This window comes from Brienomyrus brachyistius, chromosome 5 (genome assembly GCF_023856365.1).
Source record: "Brienomyrus brachyistius isolate T26 chromosome 5, BBRACH_0.4, whole genome shotgun sequence".
Lineage (NCBI taxonomy): Eukaryota > Metazoa > Chordata > Actinopteri > Osteoglossiformes > Mormyridae > Brienomyrus > Brienomyrus brachyistius.
The window spans coordinates 17,716,927-17,744,792 of NC_064537.1; the positions used below are offsets into that span (position 1 = coordinate 17,716,927).

Below are 27,866 nucleotides of genomic sequence, written 5' to 3' on the forward strand. Positions count from 1 at the left end.
TTAAATGCTGTCATTTTAATGGATACAAGAATTACCAAATAAGTTATAGTGAAGCACAGTTATGAGTGCCTGGCATTATTCCAACAGAAGCCAAGAGGGCACGCAAATAAGCAAGCTGTGCAAGTCATGGGAGGCAATCCGCTGAGCAGCACGCAGGAAACACGGTGCAACACAAGCTGCTGCCACAAAGACCGGCTGAGGCTGGAGAAGCATTGGTCACCTGGCATGGATTTGGAAGGAAAGAAATCATGAAAAATAAAACTACACTAAAATTAACAAATAGAATGATTTACTCTGGAGCTGGGTTACAAATATAAACACGATTTTCTGCTTTGGATTATATAGTGCATCGAATTCAAACCTTCCTGCTTCTCTTAATAGAAGACTTAAAGGTTATATGTAACTTAAGCCCTTTTTTACAAGTTTCATGAAGCCTATAGAAACTGGCCATCCTGAAAAATGGATTCAAGGAGAAATGTATCAATATGCTTGCATGTCACCCGTCACCTATAATGCTCAATGTACCAAATTGTTATAAACCTTTCAGGATGACACAAGACTCGTTAATCACCGCATGAAGTGAAGGGGTAATTTAGGAGAAATGGCGTGATCTAATTTGTTTTCTGGTACACTGGCCAGTTGGTGCACACACAGCACTACTCAGAATATTTTCCACAACGTCTGGGTGATTAAAAACAACACACACAAATAACCAAAGAGACTATTATAAAATGCAGCATTTCATCTCCGATAAATAAAACTATTAAACTGCAATCATCAGTTTGACTGAAATTTTCTGATTGCATGCCTTCAAATAATGCAAACATTTTGAAGTAGAGTTATTTATTATTTCTGGTTAAAATTAAAAATAAAATACACTCTGGTTAAAATGAAATTACATTAAATAATTTTTTTTTGCAGATCCTATATTTAAAAAAATAAACAATCAAGAACTAAAATAGTTTGAAAACATACTCAAGAAGGCTGTTACGCGTAAGTGGCAACGAAAGAGTTTTTTTTTGCTTGAAAGTTTCTTAAAGTTACAGGCTTCGATATGAACACACTAGGCATCTGTGACACTGAACATACTGGAGAGCCAGGGGCCTGAGGCTGGAGTTCTCCAGCACGGGCCCCATTGAGATTACAGCTCATTTTCTATTCTCCGAACGTAAGCTGCATTCCCTTCAGCAGTTATAGTCACATGTCCAGCCAAAGGGACCCCTTACTCATTTTCACTTGATGTGATCGGCCATTAAGAGAGGATTTGACTTTGAAGCTCTCGAAAAATAGGACATAAGGATCTATAAGCTTTCCTAGCTCCTCTGCTCTAAAACCGTACTGCTGTCATCCAAAACCAGCATTTCTGACACGACTGACTGTGTTATTGTACCTGTTTGATTTTCAATACTGACCTCGTACCTGCGGGGATATATTTATACTGCGTGAACTCCTTTGTATTGCACGACAAATATCACGGTTTGGAGCTCAACTTCTAGAAGATGAAGGTAATAAGAATGTCCCATGCAACTACTGGCCTCATGTGGGATTTTAAAAAAGAAACTCTTAACACATGATGTCTCCATGCCAGTGATTTAATGCATATCGCCGACTGACACATTAGCCTAGCATATCCATCGTTTGTGCTGAACTCACATTCACTTGGTCGGTTTCACACTGTTGCGTCTTACGGGACAATGACGGTTTTCACGCGGGTCAGACAGCAGGAGCAGATGAAGGACACCGCAGTAAAGAGAGGCTGCAATGGGCCCTTGCATCCTGCTCAATAGACTCAGCCAGAAGCCACATCAACAATATAGCCCTACTGTCTGGATGTTGCACAAATGGAAACAAATTATTCCACTGATATATTTGTTATATGTTACTAGGTGACGCTGTGGTTGTGAGTAGTAGGTACATTCAAATGACACTCACTGATAGCTTGGTATTAAAGTCGATACTTCTTGTATTACTACTGTAATTAGTTTAGATTACAGATGAATCTGGCTTATCTGAGTCACCTGACACAAAGCCTCTCAGATCTACCCAGTGACCAAAAACTGCTCTGCTGGCCATAGAAAGTAAACGATTCAGCATGGCTATATTACTATAGAGCCGCTAATATTGTTAGCATCTCAGCTGCTGCTGTAAACTCATGTAGACCAGCTATTGCTGATGACCTGGACCTAAAGCAACATACAGGATGGACTACAGGTGATAGTGCCTGGCATCACAGCCCTCCAAGGCAGCCGAGATGCGTGCCAGGCGCATCGTGGATGGGAAACATGGCAGCTCTCTCCGCTACATGGCGTCGATCTCCCGCTCAATTCCCACGTACTTCAGGGCATCTGCCTGGCTATACCTGGGTGTCAAAACAGGAAAACTTCAAAAACATATAAAAGCAAGCTGAGACAATTGTTTAAACATAACTGTGTGCGTTTGTGTTTGTGAAACGCTTTGCTGCTTGGCTCATGTCTCTCAGTACAGTAGAGGCTTTCATGAACTAAGGCCCCCATGAACTAAACTTAAACCTATTAGAAATCCTGTTTTAAAGGTAAAGAATTATGCCATTTCGAACTAAGCTTCAAGTTTTAAGGTTTTTTTTTTAATGTATATGAAATTCTTACTTGTGTGCTTCCTACTGCTGCTAAAGATGATATAAAAACAGCAATAAATAACAACAAATGATAAATAATACCACTGTTTACAAAATAACAGCATTGTATATACATGTATATAAACTATACTAAGCAAAACTAAGCAAGAATCAAGAATTAAGGTATGACTATGTCATACTGTAGAACAATTCTACAGCATGACTAACATTTTCTGAAAAAAGCAAAATTCTCCCTAAAACTTGAAGTCTGTGTGTTTTTTTCGGCTTATACCACCTGCTAAATGGGTGAGGGTGGAATGGCTGTGGTGAATGACTGAGTTCCTGTATAACAGTGTTTCTCAACCACTAGTGCTTAGCTGCAAGGGGCTCCTAACGGGCTGCTGAACTGTGGCAGGGAAACCTGATTCAGTCTGTAACTGGGCACTGTATGGACAGGAACCTGATCACCGCATGGAAAAATCCCCTGGTTGGCGAAATTTACTAAGGGGAGAAGGTTGGGTGGTATAAATGATATCAACTTGTCATGACATCAAATTTGAAAACTAAAAACTGACTATAAGGAACATTCCTTGATAACACACAGCTGCCTGTCACGTCACAGAAACAAACGCGATTCCAACCGATCATATGGCAGTTTCTTAAGAACAGACAACCAGCAATCTACAAACACATAGCAACGTTGTTTGATTTAGCAGAGCATGCCACATGCTACCGTTTTGATAATATCGTGGAAGAGATGAGTTCTCCTTCAGAAGTGTGGGTGATGAAGGTGACAGCTCAGTAGCCAAACAAACTTTTAAAAAGGAGACAATGTGGTTGGACAAAGTAAAAAGACATCTGTGGTGTGGTGGCACTTTTTACAGTCTTAGCAGTAAATTGCCAAAACCCGGAAGTACTGCATTGTCTGCATTTTATAGCATTACACCCTGGAACAAATAAGATTATTTTCGCATGATTCATTTATTAAGATTAGATTTCAGTTTGCAGTCCATACAATTTGTCACTTTTTTCATGTTTCAATTTTAAGGGAATTTTTAAGGGATTTCTTTTTTTTTTTTCTTTTTTTTTAGAAAATGGCCCTTATTGTTAGCCCTGAATATTTTGCCATATTCCTCAGCCCCTCGGCGGTTAGTGGAATTTACCAAGGAGAAGCTCCCCCCTCGGGCCACCAACATGATAAATGATGAGCAGCCCACCTGTGTGGTTGGGAAAGGTTGAGAAACCCTGCTTTATGATGCAGGACTGAAATTCAATACGAAATCCTCTCACCTGTAGTCAAAGAAAAGTTCCTCTCCTTGCTGGATAGCCCTTTTGGCGAAAATGCCAATGCGGTGGTCTCCATTCACCATCACCACTGCAATTACAGTGCCATGCTGCCACATCAGCACCAAAGCACGGAAAACAAACTGGCCGTGGCATTCCCGACTACTTCCCAGATCCCAGCAAGCAGCCCCTTACCGTACCTTTGGCATAGCAGTTCGGGTTCACGGAGTGATTCGCAAAGCGGATTTTATTTCCTTTCCTGGTGGCATCAACAACAAAATCTATTGGGCAGAACAATTTTTATATTATTTTAACTGGTCAGAAATAAAATCAAAATCAGAAAAAAATGGCAGACAATACACTTAAGTTGTTAACATGCAAAGAAAACACAAGTGCTTTAAATAAATTTGTACTTAGTTCCTTGCATTAGAAATGGAAGATGAGAAAGAATGAAAGATGAAACATATGATCTAGATACTGATCACTATCATATGGTTCAACAGCATGAAAAATAACTGTCCCGAATTTATAGACCATTTAAAAATGATAAACAGAGAACACTGCATTTCTTTCACTGTGAATGAATAGTACAGTGGGATGAGTACCATTGTTCAGGTTGAACAGGAAGCTGGACATGTATTTGTCATAAATACGGCCACGCCGGTCTGCCTCATCCTGTGAAATGAGCTGCAGGAAGACAAAGTGAGGTTAGGCTTCAGGGCAGGTCCAGAGAGCTCACACACAGCATGTAGACAAGCCAAAGCCTTGCTGTGCCCGGCAGGAACAATCCTTTCGCATCAGATATTTTCATGAACAAACCAAGCACATACTGTATATGTTATGTACAGTATACAGTATACATCTCAGAAATATATATACATCATTTGCTCACCATAACTACTACAACAACTATTCTTCCTCTACGCTATCTTGGTTGGCTCTGCTCTGTGAAAGTCAGTGCTGCCACCTACTGGAAACACCTAGTAAACGTCGTTGCACATCCACCATCAATTTCTGTCAGGCAAAATATATGAGCTACACATGCATTGTTCAGTGCAAACCCCTGATGATGAAATTTATATCACTCACATGTGCGTGGACCGAAAGTGCATGTGGAAAACAAGTATGAATCGGCCTTAACACTGGTGGAACTGAGATGTTGCTCTTGATACCATTATCCGTATCAGCAAGATGATGTTGAGGGGTAGTGGATAACAGAGGGGGGCAGAGCCTGCATTCTGCTGACCAGGTGAGGACCAAGCTAGGAGGAAACCATGATATGTCAGGTGCCAGACTTGCCTCTCCACAGTATTCAGAGATGAACTCGTTCTTCTGCACGGCCTCCTTGATGAAAGTCCCCCAGCCTGCAACGTCCGAGGGAGCCAGCAGGAGGTGCTGGTGAGAGGGCACAGAGGAGATTAGGAATTAGACTGCAAAGATTCCAGCCTGTCCGCATTGTCAGGCAGCTGAAGGGTAGATTGTTACGAAAGACATCCATTTGCATGTACAGCAAATCTGATGTAATACATCAGAAAGATGTGCTGATACAGATCTACAGACACACCTTGGGTGATGTAATATGTGACTTACATAACTGAGATGCAAATTATTCTAGGTCACTAGTAAAAAGACTGTTATGAAAAGGTTGCATGATTCATGTATATTACACCTGCTGCCACCTTGTGGTGGTCATTCTCAAGCTACTCAGCACTACTCAGTGTAGCCTTTGACTGTTTACTGAAAGAATTCTCACTCTTCTTGAAACATTTTTGTGCGTTTGTGACTTCAGTAAAATTGCTATTATTACTGGAAAGAGGCAGACTGCATAACCCACACGCAAACACGCAAAAATCTAAACGAAAAAGAAAGTGAGATGAAATTGTATGAAACGTGGCAAAACATATCAAACGCATCAAGTCGATTGGGTCTCTCAGTGTCAACAGTGAACAGAACAGCAAAGGATGTTGCTCATATCAAAGCATACGTGAACTGACCCGCCTGCTCACAATTACGAATAATATGGATGGAAGACAACTTTCAAAGACAAGCACCCTCCTGATTTATTGAGCAAAAGATAAAAGTTTTATGAGAACATAAAAAAACCCTGATGCTTCTCAGTCATTCATAGCAAGTAATAGCCAGCATTATTGTTTATTTCAATATCAATTTCTACTTATTGAAGCATCGCCTGAACTGAAGTATAGGCGTCTATAGAGAACTGACATCCGTACTCAGTCACCCAGCCCCCCGACTGACCGCTGCCTGGCCCTCATCGTGGGCCCCCCTTACCTTCTTCAGACCCCTCTGGATGCTGCAGTTCTTGCAGGACACAGCCTTGCTGTCCCAGTGGTCTGAGGCGCCGCAGGTCAAGCACAGATCTGGGTCGCATTCCCGCACCGCCAGGTAGCAGGGGCACTGCTTGGTGTTGCACTGCGTCTTGCAGCGGCACCCAGGGAAGCGGTTCTGGCCTGGATTGGGCCACAATTGTGAGCACAACAGACCATCTGAAACCATCTTCAACTAGGCGTTACATTAAAAAATATAACCATGTAAATATAGCCAAGTAAGTAAATAAACAGCCAGTCCTAAAAAGCCAACAACATTAAGCTATTGTATTTGTTGAGAAGCTTGTTCTGCACATGGAAATTCCTGTGAAGTTTCTCTCTGCGAGCTGGCAGCAAATGTTGGTAAACAAAGCCTGATTCATATGGTCATGACAATAGATTCAGGATTTAGGTCTGTTAACATATTGCTGCCCTATGTGTACTACAGCAATAACGCTTCACACCTAAAAAAACAAACTGGACACACAGTGCCTCCATTGTCCAGTCATTTATTGTGGTCAGAGTTGTAGTGGTTCTGGAGCCTATGCCAGCCAGCACAGGGTATAACACAGGTGTAGGCCCTGCTGGGATGCCAGTCAATCACAGGGCATAAGACAGGCGTAGGCCCTGCTGGGATGCCAGTCAATCACAGGGCATAAGACAGGCGTAGACCCTGCTAGGATGTCAGTCAATCACAGGGCATAAGACAAGCATAGACCCTGCTGGGATGCCAGTCAATCACAGGGCATAAGACAGGCATAGACCCTGCTGGGATGCCAGTCAATCACAGGGCATAAGACAGGCGTAGACCCTGCTGGGATGCCAGTCAATCACAGGGCATAAGACAGGCGTAGGCCCTGCTGGGATGCCAGTCAATCACAGGGCATAAGACAGGCATAGACCCTGCTGGGATGCCAGTCAATCACAGGGCATAAGACAGGCGTAGACCCTGCTGGGATGCCAGTCAATCACAGGGCATAAGACAGGCGTAGGCCCTGCTGGGATGCCAGTCAATCACAGGGCATAAGACAGGCGTAGGCCCTGCTGGGATGCCAGTCAATCCCAGGGCATAAGACAGGCGTAGGCCCTGCTGGGATGCCAGTCAATCACAGGGCATAAGACAGGCGTAGGCCCTGCTGGGATGCCAGTCAATCCCAGGGCATAAGACAGGCGTAGGCCCTGCTGGGATGCCAGTCAATCCCAGGGCATAAGACAGGCATAGACCCTGCTGGGATGCCAGTCAATCACAGGGCATAAGACAGGCATAGGCCCTGCTGGGATGCCAGTCATTCACTTTTATACCCATAATGGCTCATTACTCATCTTGTATATTGTCTCTGCATGTGTGCTGCTTTGGACAATAAGTGTTTGCTAAATAAATAAATACTTTAAAATGTGTGACCAGGTTTCTTTGTGGTATACTAAATAGCCCTTCTGCTCCACAGAATTATTTAAATACTTCTATTTTCATCTAGGTGGAAGAACAAATCTGGTGCATAGTCAGACTGAAGACGGATTTCAATTGAAATGATTAAGTCATTAAGGAGCTAAAAATAAAGGTTAATACATATTTAGAAACAGCAAGGAAAAAGGTCAACAACTGTACGCCAGGAGGGAGCAGAATGTTAAATGTACTGGCGCCCCCACAGGTGGAAAGGATGGGTGAAAACTGTATGGTAACCAGTAAGGGGATGAGAGGAGACTTACACTCATGATCACACTGGCAGAACTTCTCACAAAAATTCTGAGTCATCACACAGGGGCAGGAATTGTCACATGGGTGATCGGGGTGGTCACATGGCTGGTAGTTGTAGACCTGATTGGATGAATTATCTGAAGGCAGAAAAATGCATATAGCAAGACGACAAATTAAATAACATAAGAACTTAAATTTATCACAAGCTTAGAATTTTAGAACATAATATGGAAAAATGCACTAGAAGTGAATACATTTCATATAGTTCTACAGTTATGACAACAACAGAGGTCTAACAGTGGTTCATATCTTGGTCAAAGTTTGTATCCAATATTGTATATCTCTGTTTTACACAACAGCATCTAGGCAATCTCGTTTCAAATACAGAGTTCTATAGCAACTTAGTTTTCCCGGAATACTGGGCCTGGCTCCCTTATGAATTATGCAGGTCTTAGTATGGAAGGTAATAATTACATATTTAGTTATCAACTTACCTTTTTTTAGTTGAATCTTTGCCCACAGCCTAAAAAATTCAAAACATTTACTGAATTACGCTTATATCATTATACTCTACTCCACCAATTAAGAGCTTTAATGCTGTAATTATAAAAACACAGAAGGTCAACCAGCAAATGCATCGAAAAACATACACAATTCTAAGTCACAGCACAAGCGATTGTGCAGGACAATCACTCCCGAAAGATGTTTTAGCTAAACTCAGATACTCTATCCCGCCAACGTCCAACTGCTTGCCTGTGCTTCCTTTTCTTCTTCTGAGGGGAAACGGCCCCTTCCTCCAGGGGCACTCGGTGGATGAGAACCTCCTTCACAGCAAAGTCATACACCTGGGGACGAAATATGGAGCAGATGACTGGTGAGCCTCTGCTGGTCCAGCATGCGTCTATTTCTTACTGTTAACTGGCCCAGAATGGACAACATGTGCCTGTTCAGTGAACTTACTGCCAACAAACAGCTACAACAAAATGCAGGAGCCAAATTTGAAGACCAAGGCAGAATAGTGTGATGGATTATTTGTAACTTATCCTGACAGGCAAAACCATTTTACCATTTGTAAAAAGTAACTGAATGACTAAGCAGAGACTGGTAGACGTCGAAAGCTGACATTATTTCATCTGCTTCCTTAAGGATAGGCATTTGCTGGCTGGATGTCATGTGATGTGCATGTTCCAGCTGAATAAGGCTCCTTTCTGATCTGTCCGGCACGTCAAAGCTGCATCTTTCTGCTTAGAGAGAAAGCATGCAGATGAAGGCTTGCTGAGGCCCAAGCGCATGGGTAGCGATCCGTGTCTGCAATGTTCTAATTAAACAGTTCAGAAAATGCAAACAAGTTATTTATCTTCTAGACACAGCAGTTTGCAGCACTAATTATTGCATATTATCTTACACATTAAGCAGTGGTTTTGTTGCTGTTCTTTGACACTGGCTCTTAAGAGAACTTGGAAGTAGAAAACTGACATTACACCAAGCAAGGATGAAACAACAAGGCACTTTTTCTGTGCATAAAGACAAAATCCTAAATGAAACCAAAGTATCAATATTGTCAATAGATTGAAAGCAGTTCCTGGAAGAATATGATTTGTTTATCACCTAAGTTACGTTGCTATCCAAAGACAAACACACACCCCAGTTAAACATCTTCGATTAAACATCAGTTAAACACAGTGTGCATCAATGGTCAGGTAAATGACAGTTTGAGATTTAAACGTTTTGGTCTTGACACCCAAAGGTTCAGTTTCACAAGGTTTTTGGTCACATTTATTCTGAGGAAAAGAGTGAAATCCTAGTGCCAAGATTGCAGGGGAGGGGGCAGCTGGATGGGGGTGTACAATTATTATAAAATGAGGCTTTGCTGTGGTAATGAAACTACTGGCTTGGCAGTGACCGTGCACGTTTCCCCACTGCATGGAGACTGCTGACCACTGCAGTGACTTGAGCTGTAGTAAGAGATTTTGATTCATCAAAAATTTTCAGAACTGTCTGTTGGTGAGACAGCATATCCACTGCACATCAGCTTCCTGAAATCTCTGCACCGTTGCTAGGTAATACTAATTAACAGAACACTGACATGCAATTACTGTCCTAGTCAAATTCTGATGAACACAGATCATTTAGTAGAAGGTATCACAGCTTTTACTGAAATATCATACATTTTTGGAGTAAATAAATCTATAAAAGACACTAATGTGACAGAAGCACAAATTATTCCTAATGATGAATGTGATAAATGACCCACCGCATCTCTATATTAATACTAACTACAACTTCTTAATTACTTGCCCATGTAATTTTGAGATATTCTGTTATCTGTTTCTACAGATTAGCCTTACTGTAGGATATTTTACAAGCAAATAAGGTTTTACAAAAAAAAAATATTCTCAATGTTATGATAATAATCAGAGATGCACGTGACTTTTATAGAAGTACATAATCGCCATGTGTGCTTCAAGCTCTGTTTTTGGATTTCTTCTCTGCTGGTAAGGTAGGACTCTGTTTACTTTCTGTCTCTGACTCAGTTGAAACTGTGCTTCTGAGTAGTTTCTGGCAATCAAGTGTAGTTTCGGTCTCCCTGAAGGTGTTAATTAGAGGGCAGGGTTTACTGAGTTAAATTGAAGGTGACTCCAGCTCAATACTCAGTGTGCTTCAAGCTCAAAGGCAAACAGTTTAGTTGTTACTACTAATTCTAATCCTTTCTCTTATACTCGATCCAATCCTCTATTTCGCAATCTCTCACACCCTCACTGCAGACATGTGCCTTAGACATATCCCAGTCCACTTATATTTTAGATCTAGAAGATCTCATCCAACATCTAGTCTTGTCTACCCTCCCATAACACCCCAGTCCCAGCGAAGTGTGTTGGGTGGCATCTGGAACTGCCAGTCTGCTGTAAAGAAGGCTGATTTCATTTCTGCCCTTGCTTCACACCACTCTCTTGACTTTCTGGCTCTAACTGAGACCTGGATATCCCTTGAGAACTCGGTTACCCCGGCAGCCCTCTCCTCTGCTTATGCTTTCTCTCACTCTCCTCGCCAGACTGGCAGGGACGGTGGTACAGGTCTATTGGTATCTTGGAACTGGTGCTACACAACCCTCTCTCTGCCCCATTTCAACATTTCACCCTTTGAATTCCATGGAGTTGCAGTTTCCTCTCCATTCAATATTATGATCATTGTTGTCTACCGCCCTCCTGTCCCCCTAGGCTACTTTCTAGAGGAACTCGATACTCTCCTCAGTCTCTTCCCCACTGACGACATCTCCCATGACAAGCTCCTTTCTTCTGGTCTCCTCCCTTTTCTCGATTCCTTCTCTCTAACATCCAACAACTGCTCTCCCACACACAAAGGAGGTAATGTCCTCGACCTGGTTTTCAGCCACCCCTCTCCAGCTACCAACATCACTTCTACTCCTCTACACATTTTTGATCACCACTTTGTATCCTTTATCATTGCCCTACCAATCTTGCCCAATCCCAGTTTTCAACATTTCTTGCTCACTCGACCAAACCTCCACTCTGTCTCCCCTTCTTCTGTTGTTTCCCGCACCCAGTCTTACCTTCCTGACCTTGACTCCTTTTCCTCCCTCGCACTGGAGTCTGTAACTGATACTCTCATCTCCTCACTTTCCACATCCTTAGACAACCTCTGCCCGCTGTCTTCCAAACCCAGGAAAACTCACCCTGCTCTTTGGCTTTCGGCTGCATTACGCACCAACCGAACAGAATTGCGGGTAGCAGAGAGGACATGGAAGAAATCTAAGCTTGATGCAGATTTGTCTTCCTGCCGTACTCTGCTATCCAAATTCTCTTCAGACGTGACTGCAGCTAAAACTGCCTTTTACAAAGAAAAACTAGAACTATCCTCACGAGATCCTTGCAAACTCCATAACATCTTTTCATCACTACTCAACCCTCCACCACCTTCTGCTCCTTCCTCCCTGACTACTGAAGATTTTGCCAATTTCTTTGCTGAGAAGATTGACGGAATCTGTCAGACATTCTCTCCCTCCTCATCCACTACACTACACACTAAGGATTTCCCTCCCCTCTCACTGGCCCAGTTTTTCAGTCTTACAGCAGATGAGATCATGAAAGTCATCTTATCTTCCAATCCTACCACCTGCCCACTTGATCCAATCCCTTCCGCATTGCTTCAGACAATCTCTCTAGACCTTCTCCCCTTCATCACCACTATCATTAATGGCTCCATAACTTCCGGTCATGTACCAACAGCATTCAAAATACCCAGGGTCATTCCCATCTTAAAAAAACCCATTCTAAATCCCTCGGACACTTGCAACTACCGACCAGTATCGCTTCTTTCCTTCTTTTCAAAAATCCTCGAACGTAGTCTACAACCAGCTCTCTCTCTATCACTCTCAGAACAACCTCCAGGATCCTAATCAGTCTGGCTTCAAAGCAGCTCACTCTACAGAGACTGCCCTCTTAGCAGCCACTGAGAAGCTACATGCTGCCAGATCAGCCAAACTGTCATCTGTCCTCATCCTTCTTGACCTATCAGCAGCATTTGACACAGTCAACCACAAGACTCTCCTGTCCATCCTTAGGAGTCTTGGCATTGGTGGCTTGGCATGGCGCTGGCTTGCTTCCTACCTAGAAGGCCGAACATACCAAGTGACATGGAATGGATCCACATCTACCCCATGTTGTCTTTTCACCGGTGTCCCTCAGGGCTCGGTTCTTGGCCCTCTCTGATTCTCCCTCTATACTAAATCTCTTGGTGAGGTTATATCCTCACATGGCTTCTCCTACCACTGCTATGCCAATGACACTCAACTCATCCTCTCCTTCCCTCCCTCAGACACTCATGTCTCCACTAAGATCTCTGCATGCTTGGCAGACATCTCATCTTGGATGACCGCTCACCAGCTAAAACTCAACACTAGTAAAACCGAACTGCTTTACATCCCGGCTGACTCATCCCCCCTCCAAGACCTTGCAATCTCCTTTAACAACTCCCTGATCCGTCCTTCGGTTTCTGCTCACAACCTTGGAGTTATCATGGATGATCGGTTGTCCTTTTCCTCACATATCACCAGTCTTTCTCGCTCTTGTCGGTTTCTCCTCTTTAACATCAGGAGGATACATCCATTTCTTTCCACTCAGGCTACCCAGATACTCGTGCAGTCCCTCGTCATCTCACGCCTTGACTACTGCAACTCGCTTCTAGTGGGTTTACCACTGCGCGCCATCTGTCCCCTCCAACTGATCCAGAATGCAGCTGCTCGTCTTGTTTTCAACCTTCCCAAGTTCTCCCACACCACTCCTTTGCTGCGCTCTCTCCACTGGCTTCCTGTGGCTGCCCGCATCAGATTCAAAACACTGATGCTCGCATACAAAGCCAAAAATGGTCTGCCACCATCCTACCTAAAAGACCTCATCACACCCCGCACTGCACCACGATCTCTCCGATCCTCCAGCACTGCTCGACTGGTCCCACCACCCCTCAAGGCACAAGGAAGACACACATCTCGGCTCTTCTCTGTCCTGGCACCTAGTTGGTGGAACTCCCCCTTGATGTCCGAACAGCTGAATCCTTGACTGTCTTCAAGCGACAACTGAAAACATTCCTTTTTCAGAAATACCTGAAGTAGTACTTCTGTATTCTTACTCTAAGCTCTTTTCCTTGTGTGTGCGTAAAAAAAAAAAAAAGTTTCACACTTTCCCAACAGAGTATTCAGATAGATGGTATTCATAGCCTGGGTCCTTATTGAGCTAGTATCAGAAAAAATTAATTGCAGAGTCATAAAGCACTTATGTAAGTCGCTCTGGCTAAGGGCGTCTGCCAAATACTGTAAATGTAAAATGTAAAATATAACGGAAATGTGCAGCAATGTATTATGGTAGTAGCACAAATGCATATTTATTTTATGTGCAATTGTGCCATTAAGACAAGAAATTAGCATGTATTTCAACTTTTATGTGGCTAATTTGTACTTCTTTTGCAGTATAAAGGCTAAAATGCACTTTGATTTCTTGTCATAACAGCACGAATGCACAAAAATAAATTAAATAAAAAAATAAATACGCATTTGGGGGCGGCATGGTGGTGCAGTGGCTAACCCTGTTGCCTCACACCTCTGGGACCTGTGAGTGTGCCCTGTGATGGGCTGGCCCCCCATCCTGGGTTGTTCCCTGCCTCGTGCCCATTGCTTCCGGGATTGGCTCTGGACCCCCCGCGACCCAGTAGGATAAGCGGTTTGGAAAATGCATGGATGGATGGAAATACGCATTCGTGCTCCTACAACAAGAAATTGTGTGTATCGCTTTACACCGTAAATGCGTACTTTCATACCAGTTATGTGCATCCCCGATAATAATAATTTTCATGGGTTATTTCGCAGTGGTGCCAGCTGTCCGGCCGCGGCTGGCCCTGTGTGACATAATGCACTCGCCCGTGGCATACAGGCAGCTGGTTTATCTCCCACATAAATTTGCTGCAGGGAACCCAGGCACATAGGAGGTGTAGTTGCAGGCTTTTGCCATCGGGTGTCACTCAAAGGCAGACAGACACAGCTGCACGTTACAGCCTATTAAGGGGCCCCCCTGCCCCCCCTCCGACCGCTCCCCCTGCTACCGCCCCATTAACCTCTGCCTGCCAACTAAGGATCTGGCAAGGCCCCATTAAACAGGGGGGGGGGGGGGATGGACACTGCACTGGAGTTTGTTTCTGCATTTCCAGTCACAGAAACCGCAGGCGGAGGACGAGAGGGGAGCACAGACGTAAGCAGGGTATTAAGTGACACTGTACAGGAACATTGTGTGTTTTTTTTTCTTACAGCTCATTGGGTAATTTCTTTTCCCTGCCAAGTAGCTGGCTTACAACAGCTTTGTGTCTCCACCAGTAGTAAACTGAGAAATTGAAATCTCTAAACACGCCGATGTGCACGAACTTCCCCCACGCAAAAGGGCTGCGGACAAGCGCTGTGGCTGAGTGCAACTGGGGAGCCTGACCTATATATTTACATGAGCAATTGGCAGGACCAAGGATGTGCAATTTCGTACATCTGATTGAAGGCAGATTCCTCTACTGTCGGTGGCATCCAGTGAGAGGACAGAGGACGAGCTACGCGGACGTTCCGACTGCACTGCGCCTACCTGCTTACACGTCTTCGTGCCGATGAGCCGGGAGATGGAGCAGAAGTTGTTGGAGTAGGTGCCGTGTAGAACCCGGAAGAGGGACTCCTCGGCGCCGCTCCACTGGACTGGAGCCTCCCCGTCATCTCCCGCTTCCCCGGGGTGCCTCATCTTGATGGGAGTCTGGCACCGGGAGTTCCCCTCTGCATGAGAGATGCAGGTCACCTGAGAGCCTGGGGAAATGCCTGAGCTTACAGTCCTCCATGCTGTCATCAGTCATTGCAATAGGGCACCCTGTGTGTCGAGAGTCCAGAACAGAGAAGCGTGACTGGGGCTGTGGCATGCCTATGCTTGACCTCAGGTTTGAGTTTGTAAGGATGTTTGACGTGGGTGAGGTTGGGTGGGGGGGGGAGGCGTTGACAGCACAACAAACCAAGCTCTCACACAGAGAAGCTGAACTTGGGTCTTTGCTGTTGACGTTGGGAGGGGGCTCTTTTGGGTTTTGTTATAGAACCGAGTCCAAGCCCGAGGCAGTACACCGTCACTTGGGGTTTGCTCCCAGAGTGTCTGTTCCGTCACGATTGTGCAACAACAACGGCTTGCCCCCCCCCCCCCCCCATCTGTTTTTCGACATTGTACTTCAGATACAGGCCAAACCCCCACCCATTCGCTCCTGGTCCCCCCATTTTTCTCTCTGAAGGGGGAGAAAAAACAACTGTCAGCAGAACCTGATACTCTGATTCCTCTCACTGCTTTTTTAAGCATATCTGTCGATAGTGACAAATTTTGGGGTGGGGGGGTGATATTTTTCCTGTTATCAAAGTGTGACGGAAACATTTTTCGTCTGGAGAAAGACAGATGTTTTCATGTCTGACTCGCCCTTTGCAAATGCTGCTTTATAATTTCCTTATCTTCCCTTAAAGTAGATTTAATCAAAGCAAATTTACTTATTTAAATCCTGTTTTCACTTTTTTGGAAGGTGGGGTGCTCTAAGAAGCTTCTATGATATTTTTTGCACCGTCAGAAAGGAAACCGAACAAGGAACATTTGGAAGGACATCGTCCTGTTTTTATAACACCGGGCTGCCTGTGGGGAAATCGCGAATCAGCCGTGCGTTTGCTTGGAAAGGCCAGACTCTCGTCGATGTGATCTAAGTAAGGGAATGTGCTTTCTGAGCAATGAGATGTACTTACAGCTGGCTTTCGGTTTCCCACGAGTGCCTAACCAATGTCGGGCAGCTCTGACAACCCCGACCTCCAGCTCACCTGAGGAGCTGGTGGTCTCGTGGTCACTGTCTCCATCCTTAACTTCCGTGGTGGAGATGGAAGGTCGGGGACCAGCGGAGTTGGGAAGTCGGACTTGCCTTCGGCGGCGCCTGGACCGCTGGGACTTGAGCATGTTCTGATCCGCAAACTCCCTCGCTCCTTTCTTCAGAGAGATGGAGAAGAGGGAGAGGAGGAGGTCACACACATGAAAGCTGCATAAACGCACACTGTGCGGGAGGTGCTGTCAGAACGCACAGAAAGAAAGGAATAATATTACATAATAACCAAGACTTAAAAGCAGGGTTACAGTGTTAAAAAAAATCAATATCCTCTAGGGCAGTGGTTCTCAAAGTCGGTCCTCAGACCCCACTGCCCTGCTTGTATTCCTACTTTCCCTGCCCCACACACAAGTCCCAGCTGTCTTTCAGCTTCTGATTGACTGAACACACCTGATCCAGTTATTCAGCAGTGTGTAGGGCAGGGATAGCTGGAAAACAAGCAGGGCAGTGGGTCCCGAGGACCGAGTTTGAGAACCACTGCTCTAGGGCTTACTGCAGTGCTGTTATGCTGCTTTGGGTGTGGAGCAAAGGTTTAACCCTAGTACACACTGATTACCAGTGGTGGAAAGCTCAGGTTCAGAGAGTACAAATTCAGACCAAGGTTTTGTTTCAACCATCCAGGTGAGTACTCTGTGACTGTGAGTCTTTATATGCATCTGGTTGGTTGAAACAAAATCTTGGTCTGGATTCGTTCTTTCTGAACCTGAACTTTTCACCTCTGCCGATTACCGTGCAAACAAATGGTCAGGTGTGCCCATTAAACTCCCCCTCAACCCAGTAGGGCCTGAGAGAGGCAACAGAATGGTGTGACTGGCAGCCATAAGGGGGCAGTGCACAGGCTGACTTATTAATAATTACTGAATTAAACTATCACTGACTGTTCCGTACTGACATTGCTTAATTCCAGAGAAACTGTCTTTTCTTTTCTTTTGCCCCAGCTGGATAGGGAGCTTGTGTGTGAGCTAGTGCATGTACCCTTGAGGTAGCGTCTAGCCCAGGGTTAGGGAACCTGATCCATGGAGAGCCGGTGTAGGTGCGGGTTTTTGGGATGGCCTCTCAATCAGCCAATAGCAGTGGATTCCAAGGACTGGAGTTGAGAATCGCTGCTTTATTATTGGCTGACTGAGAGGTCATCCCAAAAACCCGCACCGGCTCTCCATGGATCAGGCTCCCTACTCCTGGTCTAGCCTATAAAGCTAGAGCGAGAAGAACTAGCAAGAAACATGTTTCAAAACATCATATATCACATGGAACAGCATGAAACTGCATGGAGGCTCAATGGGCAGGTCTGTAGTCTTTTAGCTCCAGGGCCGGGAGTCTAATTCTCAGCCCTGGCTTTGCATGCAGAGATTCGCATGATCCCCATGTGTTTGCGTGGGTTTCCTCCCATAGCTCAAAAAAATGCAGTTAGGCGACCTGGTGTCTTGAAATTGCCCATGACGTGGGACTGTCTGTTCTGTGATAGACCTGCATCCCACTCAGGGTGTCTCTTCATTATGGAAGATGTCTGGATGTAAGCAACCTAAGATTATTAAAGACTTCTGCGGGACATGCAGGTGTGACTGACAGGCTCCCCCTACCTGCAGCAGAAAGCATTCAAGTCCGCAGGGCTCTGACTCCACCCGGATCTCCTTGCTCTTCCTCTTGTACACGTTGGGAGTGGTGTGAAAGGCTGCACGCAAATATAATCATCACTGCAGACCAACCGGACAGGATCACACTAATCACATGACACCGTGTGCCAGAGGCATCCATTACAGATTAACAAAGAGAACAAGAGTGGAGGAGTGGTGAAGGAGTAAGAGGGGAGAAAAGGTAGAAGGGGCAGTGGAGGGAGACAAACTCAAAAAGTGAGATTACGGTGGAGGAAGCAGTCATATTTGAAGCAGCGCCTGCAGAACAGCGTATGGAAGGAGTGCAGCGACTGTTCCCGCTGCACAGACTTGGCGAAGGGCCCATCGATACTCAGGGTGCACTGGGGAGGCAGCTTGACCTGGCTGGGGGGCTCCAGAAGGCCCTTATACCTGGAAGAGGGTATGGGGGAGAGGGAACACATACAGTGACAGGCCAATCAGACGCAATCAGTGAACTTGTACACTAACCTTTATTCTCAAATGCAGAAAACATGAGTAACATATATTTCCTTACTTTTCCTTCAGCTGCTCCGTCGTGCCCTTATACGGAAACAATGAGGCAATTGCTTTGAATATTTCGTCGTGGGGAATCTTCTTACCAGTCAGTAGATCTTTAGCTGAAATAGGACATGGGAAATGCTATATGTGCAAAATAGCAGGACTTCCCAGGCATTAACATAAGGAGCATATTCCATAATGGTTGGGGCACATTCATGACTAGTCAGACCTAGATGACAAACAGAATAACGTCACTTCAAAATACTCTGTACTTTGCTAAAACTCTCGATGTATGGCTTTGCAGTTGCAGCATGACTGATCAAAGCCTACATCTAATAATTTTTCACTGTACTATTCTCACAATAACTAAACAAGAGCATTCATTGAGAATCCAAAAGGCATCTATTTTTAGCTAAGCAGTAAAAGATTTCTGTTAGGATAATAATGTTTTCTGTGAACTCTTCTGAAGCTTGATACGCAATTATGTGATTCCTGTGACAAATGCTCTAAATATCACATCAAAAGGGATGGATGTGCTTCGATCTAGATTAACTGTCATTCATGAATCAAACTTTGATATTCTGGTAATTTGATGGTGGAGAATGCCTGTGGCCAAAAGTCTTTCAGCTTTAACAGCCAACACAGCGACTTAGTGAATACTGACATGGTCTTACAGTGCCACCCTTCTGCTGCTAGCTAAGACACACCAGCATTTCATCTCAGCAGCTCCTAACTGACCAAACCCACAACTCAAGCCAATCTGGCCCCAGCTGCATAATAAAAAATGGCCCAAAACTTGTATGATCATATACTGTAAGTATTTTTAGCATAGGACACCTGATATGCTTTACATTCTAATTATCTTTCTTGCATTGTACGCCCTCCTAATCCACGGCACACCCAACATATGGGCATCATTATGGTCTTAATGCAATTAAATGCATTGTTGCTGTGAACACACAGCATCTTGGATGGTGCCCAAGGTAAAGTTTGTAGCTTCTTTAGTTAGTGACAAAAACAAACCAAAACTGCATCTTTGGGCTTCTTCAACTTCCTCCTTCCGCTTTAGGACAAAAGCTTTTCCTTTATGTCTCTGGTTCATTGGTTGGTTAAAAGGACATGGGGAGTACAGTAAGACAATCCAACATCCAAAAAAATCAACAACAATGGTTTTATTCATATTATTTGAACAAAACATCCTAAGAGTAATAGTGAATGTTTCATACATCACATTTTATGGTTTTCAGGCTCAGTATGTTTTTCAGAGATTTGCCCTGATGAAAATACATTGTATTGTTAAAGTTTTAACAATGTGTGCTACTAAAGAATTTGCTTTTCATTCCAATTCATCCTAAACATCAAGTTTAGGTTGAGATAAAGTAAAAAAAAAAAAAAAAAATATATATATATATATATATATATATATATATATATATATATATGTGTGTGTTACAGTCACATCGGAACAGGGGGTGTTGGCTCTGTGGGTTAGAACTCTGTGTCTGTGATCGGTAGGTTGCTGGTTCAGATCCCAGGGTTGGCAGAGTGACTTCACCATTGGGCCCTCGAACTACGCTCTTAACTCCAAATTGTTCCAGGGACCGGGAGACCCTGTTCTCTCAAAGGTACCCTGCTTTTGACAAACCATCTGCTAAATAAACGCTGTGCTTCTCTTATGACTCCCAATACAATGCAAAAAGTCAGCAGCCAGTTAAATGCACTGGTTTACAGAAGTTTACATTAGATTCTGGTTCGGTTGTAAGTGACTCCTTACCTTCTGTGACACTCCTCCTCTTCCTCTGGATGACAAGTGGTGGCCCTGCCTTGACATCTTCTGCACCCTCGTCAGTACTCTTCCCTGACCCTTCCTCTTCAACCTTCTTCTCTTCACCGCCCTCTCCATCTTCCTCTTGGTCAGAGTACTGGCTCAGTGCCTCAACCAGCTCTTTGAAAATTTCATCATTGATGAAGCCCCCTTCTGGAATCACCAGCAATGCAACTGAGCACTCGGACAAGTTTGAGACACCAACACATTCAGCTAAGTTGTACTTCTGCAGAGACAACTGTGCATGTACAATGAAAATAAAGATATTCATTCATGCATTCATTCATCAGACAGTAATGTATGTTATCAGAACTGGTTTTCTGAAAATGGCACTGCCTATTGGGTAAATGGAATAAAACTCAGCAAAGCGATCATTACTGAGAGTGGCAGTCATTGGTCTGTTAACTATACGCACAATTACTTCAATCCATCCATACTATAATCAAAGATTCTGGACAGGGTCACAAGGTAGACCCATCCCAGGCAGCACAAGGCACTCAGAGGTCCATCCAGAACACATACAAACTTCAGGCAATTAATATATACCATTCAGCTGAAGTGCATGACATTTGACTGCAATAGGAAACCTAAGCACCCAGAAAAAAACCCTGAATGGGATGTTAGCCCATCACAGGACATGCAGTGACACATCATGGGCCATTGGTCCCCCGGGTCAGGAGGTGTGAAGCAGCACTGCTATACACTGAGCGAACATGTCATCTGCATAACAACCTTAAACGGTCCGATAAAAACCGAACATGACCACTTTCTGACTATTGTCTTTTTATTATATATGGAACACACTCATTCTCCTGTCTACTTATAGCCTTTGATGTCTAACTCACCAATGAAAAAATGTACTATGACGTAGTATAGTATATATATAAAAAACTATTAAATATGTTTGTACTAGTTAGCATTTGCATTCATGATCATTTGTATCATGCTGATAGCTAGACTAGCAGCTAATTAACATTATTGTTAATTGTGAAAATAAAATGAGAAGTTTCTAATATTTTGTTGACACTGACATATTTGCTTCGCTGACAACAATCTATGTGCACTATATGGAAAAAAGTTCTGGGACACACCTCTTAATCACTGAATTCGGGTGTTTAATTCAGACCCATTGCCACAGATGTATAAAATCAAGCACCTACCCATGGAGCCAGGTTTACAAATATTTGTAAAAGAATGGGTCATTCTGAAGAGCTCAGTGAATTCAAGCGTGATATTGTCATGGGATGCCACATTTGCAATAACTCAGTTTGCGAAATTTCCTCCCTGCTAGATATTCCGCAGTCAATAGTAAGTAAAAGTGTTGCAAAATGAAAGTATTTATAACATAAACTCAGGCACAAAGTGGCAGACCATGTACAGTAGCGGTATCACCAAATGCTGAAGCACACAGTGCGTCAAAGTCGCCAACGCTCTGCTGACTCGATAACTGCAGAGTTCCAAACTTCCTCTTGCATTAACTCCAGCAGAAAAACTGTGCACCAGGAGCTTCATGGAATGGGCTTTCATAGCCGAGCTGCTGCATGGAAGCCTCACATCATCAAGCACATTGCCAAGCATCGGATGGAGTGCTATAAAACACGCTGTTACTGGACTCTGGAGCAGTGGAAATGTGTTCTGTGCAGTGATGAATCATGCTTCTCTGACTGACAATCTGATTGATGAGCCTGGGTTTGGCAGATGCCAGGAGAACGTTACCTGCCTGACTGCAAAGGTAAAGTTTGGTGGAGGACGGATAATGGTATAGGGTTGTTATTCAGGGGTTGGACTCGGCCCCTTAGTTCCAGTGAAGGGAACTCTTAAAGCTTTACAATACCAAGACAATTTGGACAAATCTATGCTTCCAACTTTGCAGACACAGTTTGAGGATAGTTCTTTTCTGTTTCAGCATGACTGTGCCCCAGTGCTCAAAGCAAGGCCCATAAAGACACGGTTGGGTGAGTTTAGTGTGGAAGAACTTGACTAGCCCGCACAGAGCCCTGACCTCAACCCCACAGAACATTTATGTGATGAACTAGAACAGAGATTGAGAGCCAAGCCTTCACATCCAACATCAGTGCCTGACCTCACAAATGCTCTTCTGGATGAATATGTAAAAATTCCCACAGACACACTGCAAAATCTTGTGGAAAGCTTTCCCAGAAGAGTGGCTGTTATAGCTGCAAAGGGGGGACCAGCTCCACATTGATGCCTATTGATTTAGAATGGGACGTCATAAAAGACTGTGTAGGTGTAACAGCCAGGTGTCTCAGCACTTTTGTCCATACACCGTAAGTCCATTTAAAACACGCATGCACTGACGGCCGTGTAATAATTTGGCATGTCTCATTATGTTAAGTTAATTTTAGTAGTTTCTGAGAAAATGTGTTTTTCATGCTCCTGAAATTGATTTTTGGAGATACATGTTTTTCATTGGACAGTAATGATACGTATCCATATGAATGGTCCAGGACAATTTACAATGGCAGGTAGGTCTCACTCTGCACGTGTCACAGTACGTACCATGGGACTCCTATGAATGGAGGATAACGATCCACAAGAGAGTCTCACCTCGGTCTCCATGCACACCATCATAGTTATCAATGAGCTCCTCCAAGAACGCCTCATCCTGCTCCAGCACCTCGTCCCCCATGTATGGGATGTTGTGCAGAAACGTTTCATCCTCCACCTGCAAGCAACATGCTGCTGAAGAGCTGAACTCCTGAATGATTCAACCCAGAAATTTGCTGATAACTTTGCCTTTGAGCTAGCTGCTTGGTTTTGATTAACTTTTGACTTGAAATAGATTATCAAAACAACGACCGTTTAAAATAAACAAAATGTTGAATTTACAATGCATCGCAAAAATAGTAGTAAGGGTATTTTCATTACTGGCCATACAGCAGTCAACAGCTGAGGAGGGCAGGTAGGCATTTTGTATTACCATGAAATTGTGTTGCAAAGGTGACCATGAATACATGAAAGGGATTCCTGCTACTGTATTCAGGGTCCTCATAATCACGGCTTGCTTCTTAAATGTCGGGGAGGCAGAGTCCACAACGCAATACTGCAATTAGACAGTAGAAAGAAAAATACAGGGAAAGATCTAATGTTTGAGATTCCACAACTATTACGTCTAGCCACAAACACAGGCTTTATTCACAGTACACTTTCAAAACGTCAAGCCTGCTAGCTTGGACGACTTATGTCTTCTGCACCACATTGCTGCAGATGGATGCAGACACAATGGAGCTGTATAATACATTTGTACAGAAATGAAAGGGTTAAATTGGTAGTATGTTGAATATGCAAAACTCATGGTGATAACAGTATCTGAAGCTGTATAAAGCTTTTTAAATATGTAGGACACTTGAGTCTCAAAATGACTGGAGAAGACGTGTTAGAAATCTGATTTTCTTATCTCTAACTCAAGTCCTGCTCTCTTCCTTCCTAAAAAAAAAGGAGAATATTTTGGGCTAATACTCTCATGAGAATATGTGCCATTTGAAAAGGTGTCGCACACAGAAGGCTGGACAACCCAGATGAAGTGATGAAGTGAGTAGCTAGATAACTGAAAAAGTTGGAAGGGCAACAATAGATAAGATAACAGAGAATAAGAGAATAACAGAACAGAACAATAAGTTAACTAACCATCTTTGTTAACCAATAATGTATTCTGGTCTGCAGCCTTAGAAAATCAAAACCACCCCCCACAATTCAAAATAATTATGCTTTTGCAAATTCTGTATCTACCTTGTTGTTAGGCATAGATCCTACTGAAGAAGCCAGCGGAACTGGCTGAATTCTGAGCTTCAGCCACTCGTCGTTTAGAAGGCTGGTTCTCTCCTTGATCTTCCTGCGATTGGACATGAAAAGAGACTAAAGAAAGAAAGGATTGGCCTTCAGAATGGTGAATATCTCACAGGACCACACACACATCCGCAAAAAAATAACGACCTTGCAAGTACAGTTTTCAGCTGGTGGAAAAATTAAATGTGCCCCAATGTCTTTTTAACCCATATTATGGTCTTTGTACAAATAATACTTTCAAAAAGACTAGCCAGACAGTATTTTAGCTATATTAGCGCAGAGTACAAAATCCTCTGTTAAATACCTGAGCATACAGGAATTTCATAATCCATACTAAGTTCTTCCCACAGTAGGTCTGCTTTACTTTCTGGATTCATCTTGTCACCTTTGTGTAACAATGCCTTTCTGTATTTTCCCAGGCCACTGAATTTCTTGCGAGCCTCCAGTCATGACAGGGTTAATTAGCAGGGCTTTTGAATCCCACCTCCACCCTGTGTGTGGAACTTGTCTCCTCATGTCATGATGCTTCATCCCGCAGTCCAAAGACACGCAGTGAGGCTAATCAACATCTCTAAACTGCCTGCAAAGTATGACAGCCAGTGTGTATGTGCTGTTACTGACTGGCGTCTCATCCAAAGTACACCCCAGTATCGTGCCCTGTGCGGCCTGGGACACGACACAGGTGACCCAGACCAGGGAAACTGCTTAGAAAAACTCAAATTCATCCTGTTTAGATGTTCATGGGCCACGTTCCATTAATTTAGACAGATTAAAAGTATTCAATGTGATACAGTTTAAAAATAAAATTTAATTCCATCTTAGAATTGAATGAGAACACGTGTTTAGATGAAAGGCTGCCGACAGATGAAAACTGGTCTCTCCTGCGTGTGCTACTTCTCGGGGGCTGCAGACTGTTATGAGGGGTGTAGCTGGACAGAGCATATTGCAAGTGGTTAATGTCAAGCAAACAGGTAAAGAAGCAAACAGGTAAAGAGGCAAGCAGGCAGACAGACAGACTCGTAGGAAAACAGACAGACAAGGCTGGTTGACAGACAGGCAGACAAGCAGGCAAATGGAGACAGATAGTGGTGACAAATGGCCTGCGGCACCTTGACCTCCTCTACTTTGCGGAAGCGCTTCAGTTGCCGGAGCCGCATGTACTCTGACTTGACCCTCTTCCTCCACTCCATCAGGCTGTGAGGAGGTTTGCCTGGAGGAGGACCTGGACTCTCCTCCATTCGTACACCCTGGTGCAGAGTAAAATTGACACTTATTCTCAAAAACCACACAGACACATTCACACAAATACAGATGAAGACAAATCAACCAGCGTTATGCTCCAGCTAAACAACACAGAAATGCCCCAAAGATAATTCATTGGTCAACATACTTCACACAAAGATCATGCAAGCATCTCCTTGGCCACAGTTCACCAACATAAAACATTACATATATTATGGACTATAAACACCATAGAGTTGGATAATTTGACAAAGTTACATATGTTCTACATTTAAACATTACATTTAATTTGTCAGCAAAAAGAAAAAAAATGTCCGTTTAGGCACAGGTTTACAGAAAGCACACAGAAAATATGGGTATAAAGGCGTGGAAACTAGCGGAAGAAAGGTGGAAAATACGTAGAGACCATTTTTTCTCCAACCACAGCATAAACAGGTGAATATGAATATAAGTATTGTATATAACTCTCGGGGACATTATTGCACAATAACATCAAAAAACTGCATAATAATACTTTAAATACGCGTGCCAGTTTATTTTAAAATAACCCTCATACAGGTTGATTTTAGTGCTACTAAATTTAATTAGGACTGCCGCCCAAGCACGAAACTGCAGATGCTGATCTAAAAATACGCTCCGTTTTTTCTTCACTGGAACATGAGCGCAGTGTCCTAAGTAATAAGAAAACGCATGACTGAAACTTTGTCATTCACATATTTCCCGTAAGCTGCACTGTACGCCCGGCGCCTGCAGTCCTCTGCCTCCGCAGAGCTCAGACCTACGTTCATTTAAAATATAATAATAAAAAAAAACCTTGCGAGAGGGAAAATCCAAGTCAAGTATGTTTGCTGATACACGCATTTCATCATCCTTTGTTGACAGAGATGCATCCCATGACGAATTTCAAGAGTAACTACACACAAAACAAATGTGTCGTTATGAAACAACGATGAGAGTAACATACTCCTTCCATGGTTGGAAAAACATGCTCCAAGCATAGACTGCACGGTGGAAGTGGGCGTGTCTGTTTAAAGAGCAACATGAAAACGGCGCAATAAAGCGTGTTGCATACTTTTCCTTGTTCTATGATGGGTTTTCCATGAACGCAACGCGCTCGTACGCATGCGGTGGTGCCGACGGCTGCGGCGATGCAATTAAAACGGCCCGCACCTTCATCTGTAGTTACAAAAACATTATCAAGGCAAAGCCGAGCCCTTATGCAACGCAGGCTTTCTGGAAAGCCTGAGAAACCGCCACACTACTGCGATACTACAAGCGACTCTTGTCATTTCCATGCAAACCCCAGACACATCTGTGTTTGTGTAATAACGCATCATTAACAGCAAACTAATTTATGTCATCAGATAAGATCCACTGCTTCAATCCAAAACACGGTGTTTAGCTTGGTGTTTCTGATGTAATAGACAAGTAAATAAATAAATAAACAACCCGAAAAACGGAAATAATTCTGGCAGAAATGTGTGCCCTACCTGTTATCGGGAGTAGCACTCTCTTTCTATACCCTCCAAGGGAGCCCGGTCCGACTACTTATTTGTGTCCTACAAACAACTAAAAGCTCGCTTAGCTAAAGGCACAACGCAGCATCTGGCAGCGTGATGCTCCGCCGGGCGAAAGGGAAGATGCGAAGGTCCCCGCGTTGTGGGCGAACATGCTGAGATTGTTGTTATCCTGCAGTTAGGAGCTGCGCACTTAGCTCGCCCGTAGCGGAGCAGCGGATGACGTCTTTATTATTATACGCCGAGGCATGGACAGTCACACAGCAACATGAACAGCACGCAGTACGTGCGATACGCAGCAAACAGCGCAGCAATGCAGCAGCATTGCTCCTATTAGTAGTGTATATAGTCATAATGTAGTACTATAAATGCTAAACGGAATGTATAATAAGCTAATTGCATTGTTAATATGTAATCAACAAACGCTGCCGTTAGAAAAATAATAAAAACAGGGGGCTTATAAATATTGATTATATAACATTTTTATTTTATAATAATTTATTACGTTGTTTAGAATTCATTAAGACTGTTGTGATGAAATTATATTTCATCATGCTAAAAGTGTATTGGCAGCGCATTAAAAGATACGCTATGGGAAAAATAAACTAATTTCTTATCAGTAAAATGCAAAATTGCTGTTGGGCGCTGAAACTGCAACTTTGTATTACCTCCGAAAGACCTCCATCCAATTACTGCATGAGTCATTCGCTGCAGCTTGGTTACCGGTAATGGCTGTTTCTGCACTGCCTTTTCCGGGAACACAAGGCGAGAATTCGTAGCTTGAGCAAGTGAAAAAATAACTCGTTTAATTTTTGAATCGCCAGCATTGAATCGCACGTGTTTTAACTGAAAAACACCCAAGTAAAATTTAACACTTATTTTAAGTAGTTGAGATTATACCTATTGTAACAACACTATTATAATAATAATAACGATAGATTGTTACTCTATTATTTTTCGAAAGGTTCAATCTCGGGTATTTATTTTATTCACCATCCAGCCACTACTGT

The 27,866-nt window shown here is 43.5% G+C and overlaps 1 protein-coding gene across 6 annotated transcripts; it reads right to left on the reverse strand.

Annotated features, from left to right (window-relative positions):
- Positions 1-27,767, reverse strand: LOC125742200 (histone-lysine N-methyltransferase EZH1-like). 6 transcript variants are annotated; one of them, XM_049013975.1, is made up of 21 exons: positions 26,153-26,598; positions 25,207-25,344; positions 24,041-24,166; positions 23,232-23,354; positions 22,859-22,976; positions 20,240-20,443; positions 18,482-18,584; positions 18,194-18,357; positions 17,914-18,005; positions 16,275-16,437; positions 15,031-15,212; positions 8,651-8,742; positions 8,392-8,420; positions 7,909-8,034; positions 6,167-6,345; positions 5,177-5,272; positions 4,483-4,564; positions 4,078-4,158; positions 3,884-3,968; positions 2,625-2,644; positions 1-2,359 (listed from the first exon to the last, which is right to left on the reverse strand). In XM_049013975.1, the coding sequence occupies exons 1-21, from the start codon at positions 26,198-26,200 to the stop codon at positions 2,337-2,339; spliced, it is 2,274 nt and encodes a 757-aa protein (XP_048869932.1). In that variant the 5' UTR covers positions 26,201-26,598; the 3' UTR covers positions 1-2,336. The 6 variants fall into 6 exon arrangements, with proteins under 6 accessions (XP_048869932.1, XP_048869934.1, XP_048869933.1 ...); XM_049013977.1 differs by lacking the exons at positions 2,625-2,644; positions 26,153-26,598 and adding an exon at positions 27,525-27,767; XM_049013976.1 differs by lacking the exons at positions 2,625-2,644; positions 26,153-26,598 and adding an exon at positions 26,830-27,141.
- Between the last annotated feature and the right edge of the window lie 99 nt (positions 27,768-27,866).